The 13,393-nt window shown below is 45.7% G+C and overlaps 1 protein-coding gene across 1 annotated transcript in view; it reads right to left on the bottom strand.

Moving 5' to 3' along the window:
* Positions 1 to 13,393, bottom strand: part of ADCY2 (adenylate cyclase 2) — a 413,634-nt gene that overhangs the window by 292,086 nt on the left and 108,155 nt on the right. The window contains exon 3 of the mRNA XM_059416859.1: positions 4,558 to 4,719. Coding sequence (XP_059272842.1) covers positions 4,558 to 4,719 — 162 coding nt within the window. The remainder of the gene's footprint in view (positions 1 to 4,557; positions 4,720 to 13,393) is intronic.

Here is a 13,393-nt window from a genome sequence, read left to right as displayed (position 1 = left end):
AGTTGCTTAACCAACTGAGCCAGCCAGACGCCCCGATATTTAATCTCCGTGGGTGGGGGGAGAGAGACTGCAAGTGCGTGAGCAGCGGGGGAGGGGCAGAGGGCGAGGGGCCGAGAGAAGCTTAAGCAGACGCTCCATGCAGCATGAAGCCTGAACAGGGCTTGATGTTACCACCCTGAGATCATGACTGAACCAAAGCGTCAGACCCCAACCGCCTGACCCACCCAGACACCCGTCCTTCTCTCCTGAATAACTCAGTCCTCAGCCGTCGGGCAGAGCGAGAGACACCTGCACCTACAGGGGACCAGGGAAGCTAAACTCACCCACAGTGATAAAGCCGGGTTGGGTCCCAGGAGGGTCTGCCATGGGGAGAACATAGGGGACAGAGCCCCAGCTCGGGGAGGGGACCTCACACGGATGGAGCGTCAGAGTCTGAACCAGGGAAGGGGGCATGTGTGAACGGAAGGGAATTTGGGCTAAGTGAGAAGACACCTGTGTGGCAGTAGGGGTGGGAACTGAGAGAGGAGACTGGATCATACTGGGATTGATCCAGTAAGTTAATACATTAAGGATCATGTATTAGCCAAAGAGTCACAGTGGAAAAGGAGAAAACTGGCATGGAATCCACAGTGGGTTAGAAACAGCAGTGTGAGGTCATGGTATTTAATATGGAATGACAGATAACAGTAGATGTAGGTGTAGACGCGTGCGCTCCTTGCTTGGAGTACTGACACCCCAGTGGGAATGGAAACACCTGAAGCCCAGATCTTGCTCCGAAGTGCCATTCTTCATGAAAGAGACCCAAGGCTCCCTGGAGAGATGATGGACTTCAGGGCCAGGACAGGGAAAGCAGGGGATGAACCTGGAACATCTTGTTGTGTCAGAGAGCAAGGAAGTGTTCCAAGAGTGAGGGGGACACATCACAAAAGGTAGAGAGCCCAGCCTGAAGGAGTATCCACAGAACAAGTCGGAGCCCACACAGGCATCAAAAGAAACAGGGACGGCCACGGCTGATAAGCCACTGTATGGAACAGACAGACGGTGGAGATACCAGCAAGTAAATAAAATGGGATATTGCCTGGTATCAAAGTACCTCTCCACAAACTATTTCCTAGTAACAAAGAGAAATCCCCAAGTGGGAAAGTCTGGCAGACAGCACGTCACACTGATACCAGCATAAATAATGCGGCCCTGACAGGACACGACGGGAACAGCGTCACTTCCGCGACTCCTGCCGGAGAGGCACAGCCCGAATCTATTTGTGAGGAAATGTCAGACTCAGACTGGAGGACATCTGACAAAATAACGTCTGTAACCTTCAAGAGCGTTAAGACCTTGAAAGCCAAGGGAAGATTAAGGAGTCGCTCCAGACTGAAGGAGACCCAAGAGGCTTGAGAACCCGCTGCGACATTGCAGGATTCTGATCCGGGTTCTTTTCTGTAAAGGACGTTATTGGGAAACCTGGAAGAGTCTGAATGGCAGAGCAAAGTGATGTGGATTTCCCAGTTTTGTCAGCTGCATTACGGTTAGGTAGAACGGTGTGTAGGAAATGCAGCCTGGAGCATTAAAGGGTGAGGGGACATCGGATTGGCAACCCATCTTCCAACAGATTAGGGAAAGAAAATTATACTAGATTTGGAGCTTATTGGTAGGTCTGTGATTGTCTATCAAAGTAAAGTTTAAAAAGCTGGTAGGGATTAATTATACTTTATGTTTAAATGCATTAGAAATTACCATTCACGATTTTCAGGTTTTAACTAAATTTCCTCAGTTCAGTGATATAGCACAGCCTGAGGCTGAATTCCACTTCAAGTCAATGCTGGGAAAATAAGTTTTCTGAGAATCATGAACTCTGTTAGTCAACATGGAAGGGAAGAGGGTGTTCTGTGATGTCAGCATTTTGGTTAACAGAGAAACATTACAAGCTATGGATGGATTGCCAATGTTCAGGAAATAAAGGGAAACAAATATTCTTAATACGGATCCATGCTAAATAGTATGCATTCCTTCATGGATGGCTTGGAAGGCAGGCTAATACCGGCCATCACCCACAGGAAAACCTCTTCACAGGAAACCAGTCTTTCATTTGTTGTAACTTTGCTTTAAACAATCATACTGCAGAAATACAACCACTTAGTCTACAGTATTCTAAGTTAGGCACAAGGTTCATAGACAGAACTCAGTGGGGGTCTGGGTAGTTCGGTCTGTTAAGCATCTGATTCTTCATTTCAGCTCCGGTCATGATCTCAGGGCTGTACTTAGCTCCGTCCTGGTATGAAGCCTGCTTAAGATTCTCTCTCTCCCTCTTCCCCTCCTCCCCCGCTCGGGCTCTCAATCCCTCTCTCTCTCTTTATAAAATAAAATGAAATAAAACAAAACAGAACTCAAGGAAGTGTTCTTCTCACATTATAAGCCAGTGCTACTTGTAGGCTGTATGTCCTACACCTGACCACGGTATTAGAGAGCTTTTCCTCATGACTCTGACATTTACCACTGGACCTTCCATTTTAAATCTATCAGCAACTCCTGCCTTTCCTGAATCTCGGAATCACTGTGAAATTACTTCTGAAGCAAAGAAACACTGACATTCCATTGTTCTGCTCCTTTCGTGTTGTTCTTCTATGAAATAATTTGGAATGAAAAACTTGTCTTCTTTCGGCCATTCCAGAATTATCCCATCTCTGGCTGGCCACTGATAAGAATTATTTTCCTTTGTGTGTTTTGAAAATTGAGTAATTAAATATTTAAGACTGCATTCTTTCCCAATTTTTTCTAACTAATGGAAGAAACTAAAAATGCCTTTAAAAAAAAAAAAACTCACTACAGTATGTAATGACCTAGAAAAAAACCAGGGTCTTTACAAAGCACTTATCCACCCCCCCCACTTTTTTTAAACCCCATTTAATCCTCACAGGCATGTATCTTAATCCTCATTTCCCAGAATATTTTTTCTATTGCACCTGCCCCGCAGACACTAGTTATTCATGAAGGGGCAGAAGAGACAAGTACAAGTTCAAGAGATGTCTTCCAGGAGAGCCTAAAACCAGGAAGGTGTCCAAGCCCGGAAAATGTGCTCGAGCGCCCCTGCACCCGCGAGCGAGGGCTTCCCCTGCGATCTTCGCCAGCTGGCGGAGCAGCTCACCCGCTCCTGCCTCCCGCAAATACAGACCCAGCCCCAGGCCCGTCACCACGAGAGTGGCAAAGTGAATTTACTAGAGAAAGGAGAAATGGCCCCGCCTTCAAGGATGAGCTTCAAGGGGAGCTCTACCATCCTGCAGACAAAGCCGACGCGGGGCTCTTGCAGGAAGGAACACGTTCCCCACCAGCCCCCAGGCACAGCTGCACTGTTTCTTCTCTTCAGAAACCACCACCCTCCGACTTCCATTTGATTTGTTCCTGACCAGTCTCCCTCTGAGTCCCCGAGGCTACAGGCTGCTCTGCTCGGCCGCAGGGAAGCCCACGGGAAATTCATGACATGACGCGGCTGGCCTCCCCATCCGAGCCCACCCCTGTGCCCCCCACGGTGCTCCGCGTAGAAGTGCGTGACCCGCACTGCACGGCGCTCAGGATCCCGCGGAGCCAGCAAAGGGCGTCTCACAAACACAGGGCTTCCTGAAAGCTGTCTTAGGAGATCCAGGAGAGGAATGTTGAGAAAAGGGATCCCTAGAAAGCTTTCCAACTCAGGGGGATTGTTAGACACCCAAGGATAAGCCTCCAGTTCCACTTCAAGACTCCAAATAAGACATTCCCTCAACTGAACCACAAACTGCGTTCTCAGACCACACCCCGGGCTCACCTGACCCAGGTCTGAGATTCCCCTTCCAATGGCAGGGCTGTTCGTTCACCAATTCTGTCAGCGCCTGCGGCGTTTTTACACCGCCGCTGAGTTTCTTCAATGTCTGAGTCTAATCGAGCAAAATTAAATATACCTGTTCCGGGTGAAAAAAGGAACTCGGGAATAACTTCAAACCAGTGACCCCCGCATGCAGATGAGGGTACGGGTGTCCACAGCAGGAAATCAAATCGCTTTCTAAATGACTTAGACTAATTAAGTACAATGGCTTCTTTGAAATGCCATTTATTAGCAAAGCTAAATTCGCTGTCTTGGCATTTTAAAGACCTTTATCATGCCCATGGACCTGCCAGAAAATTAGGAAATGGAGCAGTCGTTTCTCCTCTGTAAAGAAGGGGTTTCACATAGGAAGGTAGAGAGAAGTGGGGGGAGACTTACGAATTTAATTGTGTAAGTTATTTTCACTCTAAAAATAAAAGTGCTAAAATAGTCAGAATAGCTTGTAAGCCTCACAATCACACCACCGGCTCAGCAATCAGCAAAATGGAAGCACCATTCCTCATTTTCACTGACGCTGATTGCTAAGTGTTGCGGCCGCGGATGCATGCGGTGTGGCCGGCTGCCCATGAGAAACACGAGAGTCCACACCAGAAAGCAGAGCGAAAGCCCCTGCCAGGTACGGACAGTCGCACCCTGAACCAGCACACAGCCCCCCGGCACGCAGGGTGGGGTGGTGAGGGCGGGCAGAGGTGAGGCGCACCCACCTGCCAGACCAGGTGCTCCTTGGCCCCCGGGGTCGCAGAGAGGCAGACGCTCAGCACGATGGTGTGGGAGGAGGAGGTGAGCACGCTGGCGATGATGGCATCTCGCATGTTGAAGGGGAGCATGGTGTACACCACGAAGATGATGAAGAGGAAGAATGACACCTATGGGAAAAGAACAGCGAGAGTCACCGAGAGTCCCCATTCCCCGGGGCTTCCCTCTCCTTCCCATTAAAGGCTGCAGCAGACACCGTGAACTATACCCATTTAGAAAGCAGGATGACGATAAAACAAGACAACATGTTAAACCCAAGGGATAACAAGGAAGGACTAACACGGTGATGGAGAAAAATCGTTCTTTTTTAAAATGTGGGGATTTCCAGCTTTGAGACCCAAACCACGGCAGACATTAGGTAACCGCACACTTTCGGGATCTGGAAGCAAGGAGGGTCCGAAACACCCCCGATTTCGTCTCCTCGCTGCAGCACACACGTCTGCATTCCTGAGTTCTGTCTCCAGCTGTTTCCAGAGACCCGTGGAACATGGGCAGGGGCTGTCCAGGGTTGCTGGGGAAAGTAGAGACCCAGAGGGCATGTAACAAACAAAATGAAACAGCTTAGGGATGGTTCAGCTGTTAGGAAACTGAACAGTTTGACAGTTTCTCAAAAAGTGAAACACGCAATTACTATATGACCCAGCGACTCCTTTCTCAAGTCTCTGCCCTAATGAAATGAAATCAGGTGCTCAAACAATGCATGTGCACACATGTTCCTAAGAGCAGTATTCACAGTAAGTGAAAGGTGTTAACAACATGAATGTCCACCAGTGGAGGAAGGGATTAGCCGCCTGGGGCACACGCAGGCAGGGGAGTACTCGTCAGCTGGAGAAAGGAAGTACGGATACATGTTTTCACCCAGAGGAACCTCCGAAACATTATGCTAAGTGAATGCAGCTAGGGCAGAAGGCCCCCTACCACAAAGTTGCATTTCTGTGAGCTTTTGAGAATAAATAAATCTACAGAGACAGAAAGCAAAGTGGAGGTTGGCAGAGGCTGTAAAGGGGAACTGGGAAGTAACTACTGATAGGGCCAGAGTTCCCTCTTGGGTGATGACAAGCTTTCTGGAGCTAGATGCAAGTGTTGGTAGCACACCACCATGAATGTACTAAATGCCACCCAGTACTTTAAAATGGCTAATTTATGTTACCTGAATATCACTGTGATTAAAGAAAAAAATCAATATGAAAACCCAGAGAAAGTTTTGGAATGGAAAATAAAATGGTTTAGTAGGTAATAAAACAGGCCATTTTCATCACAAAAGCAGCAGAGATGGAAGAACATGGAGAAGGATGAAAAGGTGATAAACCAAGTGGGAAAAGAGCCGAGGTCAGGGGAATAGAAGAGCAGCATCGGGCGAGCTCTGCCGCACGGCTCTTCACTCAAGAAGAGAAGTGAAGGGAAGAGCTCATCCCGCAGTAGAGTGATCCGTGCTTCCCAAGGAACCCCAAATCCTAGCACAGCTGGAAGGACTTGGAGACACCATGCCAGGTGTTCTGTGGTGAGCCAAGATATGTGTTCACAAGGAGGACATGGGCTCTGCTCCTGGTGGATCTGAAGAGTGTGAGGTCTGGAAGGACACCAGACTCACGCTCATTCCCCCTCTTGCATAGACATGGGGGTCCGCACCATGTATTACAAGAAAAAGTTACAGTCATCATTTCACTGTGCAAGCTCTATGCGTACAACCATCACAGACAAAAGAGCGTATGAAAGATCAGGGGGCATGACCTAAAAGGAAATTTGGATCTCCCAAACATGCTCCTTCCTTTACTCTAGGGGACTCCTCTGCTCATCAGAGGAGCATGTATGGAACTTCTCGGAGGAATCAGTGAGGCCCTGGAGGCGGAGGATGAAGGCAGGATCCTGGATCTCAGGCACTTGACAGCTTGGAGAAGAGACGGTCACGTGGCTCAGCCATTGCTTCACAGCTGATGTTGCCTGAGAGAAAGGGTACCCAGCCCCACTCTAGCAAGACAATGGGGTGTGGTCTCCACATCCTCTTCTCTTAGATCCTGCAAGTTCAGGGGTCTCAGAATGACAGCCGAAGAGAATCCCGCCAGGAGTGGGGAAATGCGTGTAGGAATCCTCTCTGGGGAGCCTAGGCTGGGCATGGACCAACCATTTCACGCCCATCTCCTCCCAATTCAGCCTAGTCCTGAGGGACCTCAGGTCAAAACACACGGGCAAAAGGATCACCATGGCCACACTATTTTTCTGGTAAATATGTATTTTTTTAAAATTTTACCTCTTTAAAAAGATTATAAAGATGTTTTTAGTCAAGTCTTGTTATTTAGCATTCTATTTCTATTCTATAGATGGGATGGGAAAAAATTATGTTAGATGGTTATTCTGCCAAAACACCTAGATAGATGGAAAGAAACTGGGCAGCTCTCGGGAGGAAGTTTTCTGAGGCAGGTGCCAAGCTACATGGGCAGATGGGGGAGGTCCTCTCCCCCCATCTTCCCAAGAAGAGAATATACAGAATGAGTTCTTAGACCCCTAAATCAGATTTTAAAACTGGTAAGAACTAGGACATACATTTATGGGGGCCCTCTGTATACAGGCCCCTTCCCTGCTCTCGGATGCGTGATCTCATCTAGTCTTGACAAGAGCTCTAAGAGGGGGCTGTTCACTGCCTCCTGTTCTCTAAAAGTGCTATCGCTGACCCAGAGAAATGGGGAACTTGGCCAAAGTTCCCAAGTAGTCAGTGTCAAAGCCCAAACAGGAATCCATGGGTTTAATTCTTCACATGTTCTCAGTAACGAGTTGGCAATATTTCTCTCCCTTGATGGAAATTTCACAAAGCTGAAGGCCTAACAGAAGACACAAGTGCCCACGAACCACTTCCACAAGAATGACACGGAAAGACAGCAAGCATCTTCCCTCCTGCCAAGACAACCACAGAAAGTGCCCCATGTCTTGGCTCCAATACTGGATTCTTTGAGCAAGCAGGACCAGTTATTTTTAAAAGATTTTATTTATTTATTTGACAGAGACAGAGAACACAAGTAGGCAGAGAGACAGGAAGAGAGAGGGGGGAAAGCAGGCTATCCGCTGAGCAGGGAGCCTGATGCGGGGCTTGACCCCAGGACCCTGAGATCATGACCTGAGCCGAAGCAGATGCTTAACCCACTGAGCCACCCAGGCAGCCCAGGACCAATTTTTAATCATCATTACAAAACTACTCACATTTCAAAGATAGGCTCATATTCCCTTTATTTCTGTACATTTAACTTTTGGTTTATGTTTACAGTATGGGTTTTGGTAAAAAATAACATACAATGAACATTTAGCAAAATCATCAGAGAAGACAGTTACATTAAATACTGGCCCATCAGGAGCTAAAACATGTTTAATTTCTTGAATTCTTTCAGGGGTACAGATTCTGGGAAGCAGGGTTTCTCCAACTCAACCCTGTTGACACTGGGGGCTAGACAGTTCTTTGGAATGGACACTGCCCTGTGTAGTGTAGGAGGTGTGGAAACATCTCTAGCCTTTCCCCAATAACACCATTGGCATCCCCCTCTTCAAAGTTGTGCCGACTGCTGAAATATCTCCAGACATTGTCACACGTTTCCCAGGGGGTAAGATCACCTTGATTGACAGCCATGAAACTAGAGAAAAAGTTGCTTTTAGGAATGAGAAAAACAACCATTACATTGTCATGGTTTACTGAGAAAAATAAATTGACTCTGGAATCCCTAAGAGCCACCAAATATTTCCAATTAAGATACTAATTTCTAGACACAACATTAATGCAAGATCCTATATCCTTCAAGAGGCATTAAAGGAATATTTTCAGGTATCAGAATTTACAATTACAACAAAGAGTCTCTCTTTTACAACTACACATTTTTCTTCCAATGCAAAACCTGTAGCAGTTCTTTGAAAATTATCATAACTTCTGAACAGCTTAATTTTGGACAGCTCTAAAGCTCTCACATTACTTCAATTAATATACACTTCCGCAGACATTTTGAGCTTTGAAAAGGAAGCACGTGGAGGGCTTATCTGCAGTAACCAAATGGAGAACAGACATTCTGTTTTCCAAATACAGTTGCTCCTGCTAAATGTTCATTTTTAGATGACAAAATGAATTTTTTAAAGGTCAATTAAACAAGTTGTATTAAATCAAGTTTTGAATTTTAGTGGTAGTATTTCAGGAGCTGAGCTCGGGGCACCTGGGCAGCCCAGAGGCTGGACAGGAAAGAAGAAAGTCAAGTGTGGTTTCAAGTCCCACAGGGGAATAGTCTTCACTTCTTATGATTCCCAGAGGGCTCTACTTATTTATTTTTTTTTAGCCTTCTTTCCAAAGCAACCTCAAATAGGGCCATATGTAAAACCAAAATGGATTTGGCACGTCTAGAGAATGTGTGGGTTAAAAGCTCCAAAAAGGCGAATGCAGGCACTTGGGTTTCCATGTTACCATGGGGACATTCCCATGACTGATTCCCCTTGAAGGTACCTCTGTCCAGAGGCTGAAGAAAGAGGAACCACTGATCTGATGATGGAGACCCTGTCCAGAAACGTGGATTGGCACAGTATCCGAAGCGGCAGTACTCCTCCCAATAAAACCAACTGAAGGGTTTCTCTTAACTTAGCCCACCATTTGCCTTTTGCAAGACCTACACATCTTCCCACCAGTCTACTTGAACCTCAAGCCCATAATTTTTTTCAAAGATTTTTACTTATTTTAGAGACAGAAAGAGCACATATGAGTGTGGGGTGCGGAAGGGACAGAGAGAAGGAGAAAGAATCTCAAGCAGGCTCCCCACTGAGTGAAGAGCCTGATGTGGGACTTGAACTCACGACCTTGAGCTCATGACCTGAGCTGAAATAGAGTCAGACGCCCAGCCAACTGAGCCACCTAGGGGCCCCTGCTCCATAACTTTCAAACAAAAGAAGAGCTTCTATGTTCTTAAACCCACTCCTCTGACAGACTAAGGCAATTCTACCCATGAGGTCTTCATGCCCCAACAACCCAGGTGCAAAGCTTTATGCATCACCTTTGACAATTCTTCCCATCCACACTCAAAAACAGCGTCTTCTTACTTTAGGACTCCAGCGAACTGCATCTGCTTGTCTGCTCCTCTCCACACTTACTTCCACTGGGCTGGCTCCTTACTTTTCCATATGTTAAGAAATATGCTTCCCTATTTTTCTGTCACTTTTTCTTCTCCCCGTCTCCCAAAAAGGGAACCAGAGTGTAGAGCCTTCTTTGTTCTTGCCTACTCTGCCCCATTCTCATTACCAAATATTTCCAACTTTCTTCCTTCTAGAAAGCATTGAGCATTTTCTTCCAAATCAGATGAGGACATCTGACTGGCTTTGCCAAATGCAGTGTGGAAAGAGGTCATAGGTGTCTTATGGGTGGAAATTAGTGCACAACTTACCAAATCCCCCTCCCCCTCTCTGGCAATCATGGAAACATGACACAGGGGATTCTCCCAGACATGGTCTCGTGTGAGAGGTAGATTCCTGCAGCTGACCCACATGGACCTGTGTTCATTTGAATGAGTCATAATCCTTTGTGGCAGTAAGCCCCTAGGACCTCAAGCACAGCTTATGTGGTCCTGACTGATACCAAGCTCGCTTGCTCTCTCTCTCTCTTACGCACGCACACACACGGTTTTACTGATGGATAAATTAGATGCCTTTATATGCATTACTCTGCAATTTGCTTTTTATCACTGAATTAGACATGATGGGCATCCTTCCAAGTCTATAGATACGAATATATATGATTTACTTTTTTACCAATGACAAAATATTCCATTAGTAATGGAGGCACCAGATTACTTAGCATTTCCTTACTGGTGATCGTTCAGGGCAAGGCAGGAGCCCCTTATCCAGCCGCGGCAATATTCTCACGGATCTCCCTTTCTGCAACATTCCCCTTTCCCTAATCCAGCCAACACACAGCTGCTAGAATCATGATTCTGAGTGCACAGGTTCAATTAGTTCCTTCCTTGGACAAACATTTCCTCTGGCTTACCCCGTGGCTCAGAACTCTTCTCTTCAAGGGTTCTCATGGTCACAGAATAAAGTCGAAACCGCACAGCCTGGAGGTCAGGACACTCCCCTGACCGGACTCTCCACGCACACCCACACCCTACCCTGCTCGGGAGCCACGTCTATGAGCGTGGGGTGCATCCCCGGGAGTGTGGGGCCTTCCACTCCACATCTGCCACTCCCCGTTCTCAGGATGTCCTCCTTCCTCTTCTTGGCCTCTTGAAATCTCACCTCTTTCTAGACCCACTTCAGATACAAATTCGTATCATCTCTCCAACAACGTTTTCCAGCTCACCCCCATTTCATTCACTCCCAGGTCCTGGCAATAGCCCCCTGTCCTAGGATGTGGCCTCCCGAGGCCACCTCCCCTATACTGCATCCACTCACTTCTTCTCCATGATCCAGGCTTCATGGTTGTTTCTGGAGTCCTGGAAGAGATGCTTGTTCCTGGGCGCTCTGCCCACAACGCCCCTGCCTGGCTTCCTCTCTGAAAACATCTGCTCATGGTCAAACTTTGAAGCAATTCTGCTCTTCTAGGGGGCACAAATCAAAACGCAGAATTTAAGACCAGAATTTAGATCTCAAGCACTTTCCATGCACTATCCATTTCATGCTCCATTCCCACATGCGGGACAGAGACTAAGCATCTGCAACATCAAATTGTTTAGTTTATGAATCAGAAATATGTCATAAACATGACTTTTTCCCCTTTTTTTAAACAGAAAATTACTGCAAACGTGGAGAAGACTTAAGCAAGGATAGGATAGACAGAAATGGCCCTAACCAGACTCCATGTAAATCTGATCTCTCACGGCCCAGGTCCCTGGTGTGAAGTCTGTGGCTTCACTGTGTGATTCCCGTTTGTTTCAGAGTTCAATGGCAAATGGGATGTCCCCAGACATGCCAACAGTAGCTGAAAGATGGAGCGCGTAGTTTTTCCTTCCAAATTGTACCCCAGCTCTAATGTCACCATGAAGCTCTGTTGTCTATTCCAATCTCCCTGAGAAGGCATAAGCAAGCATAATCAGCAAGATAATCAGGATTACTCATGTAAATCACCATGGTTCTATTGAAAATACATCATCTGAGAAATTTTTCTATTTTTTATGCTAATAATGTTAAGAGAAATAACATTCCAGTGAATGTAAGTATTTTATAATCAGAAGCTGAGCTCCTCAAATCACCCTTCTTTCCAACAAATCTCTGAGACATCAAAAATAGCAGGGTTTAAAGTAGTAGCTCAATTTTCAAAGAAAGATTTCACTAAAACCAGAGAAATTATACCTTCTTGAATAAAGCATGAATTGTAGTTCCTTTAACATTGTATCTTGGCGTTTCAGAACTAGAAATGCCAAATTTTAGTAAAAATTGCCAAAGGAAAAGAGAGAATTCTTGAATATAGTGATTGAGCATTCTGTAAGTAAATCCTACATTTGAATAAAAATTTTCTTTCTGAATGCTACTTCCATCTCAAAGGATTGCTGGCTTTGAGAACATCTATACCACTTACTAATTAAAAGCATTTACTTTTCTGGAAACAATTAGAAAGATATTTAGCCAGAAATATGCTTTAACATTTTTTAAGTTTTGATTCAAATTCCAGTAGAGTTAACAGATAGGGTAATATTAGTTTCGGGTGCACAAGGTAGTGACTCGGCACTTCTATCCATCCTCACCATGACAGGTGCACGCCTTCATCCCCATCACCTGTCTTACCCATCCCGTGTGTTCTCTCTAGTTGAGAATTTGTTCTTGGTTTGCCTCTCTCTCTTTCCTTTTGTTGATTTGTTGATGTACAAAATGATACTTAGCTTTTCATTGAGATTAGCATTTTCTTATCTTGTTCATTGATCATACTTTCTATAAGGATTACTTTGTCACTGTTACATTTCTTAGTACAAATATCGCAACTGTGTAAACAGTTTTTTTCTTTAATTGGGGACTGTCAGTCATACCGATGTTTAGTGAAGCCATCCGTGTACATCCAGCCTTCTATGGCTAAGATTACCTTCTTTCTCAGGTGTGTCTTCCTTCCCTTTCCCCTCTTTCTCTCCCAGGTCCCCCCAGTGGGGAGGGGTGTGCACCTGCACATCTGTATCTATATTTACATGTGTATGTGTATACACATATAGAGAAACATATACACATACACATACACACACATACATGTGTATAATTCCTGTGTAAGTGCCATGTATATGCCTGGGCAAAACCACTAAAATCCCATCACACCTCAGCTCTTGTATCAGTTAAGAAGCCACCTCTCCCCAGCTCAAAGAGAGAGGATTTTCCACCAGAACAAATCAAGGGAAGGACAGCCCGAGTCTGCTTCGCAAGGAGGTCTAGATGTCTGACCCAGGTAGAATTCAGCCCAGCTCATGTCATGGACGCTTCCAGATGCTTCTGGAACTTTCTCAGATTCCATTCTCTTTTCAATCACTCTGGCTTCAAGCCTCACAAGACTTCACATGGGGCTGCAGATTGAGTCCACTGGCTCAGTTCTAAGATCTTATCCTGAATTTCATGCTTGTGCACCACAGTGGATTACACAAACAGGAGAGTCAAACTGTCACTAGTACTATTTATGGGAAAGCATAACAGAGACTCTGGCTTATCAGAACAGGCTCAAGTATGCAATTATCAATTACACATATTTGATCTTCCCAACCTCCAACCCTTGTCCTCCTATTCTTTCCCATCCCATTTAATTAACTCTAGTCTCCATACCTAAAAGTTATTCTTACTAGTTTTCTCTTCCTCATTCTCTTG

The sequence above is a fragment of the Mustela nigripes genome, chromosome 12 (assembly GCF_022355385.1).
Source record: "Mustela nigripes isolate SB6536 chromosome 12, MUSNIG.SB6536, whole genome shotgun sequence".
NCBI lineage: Eukaryota > Metazoa > Chordata > Mammalia > Carnivora > Mustelidae > Mustela > Mustela nigripes.
This window is presented reverse-complemented; position numbering and strand designations above follow the sequence as displayed.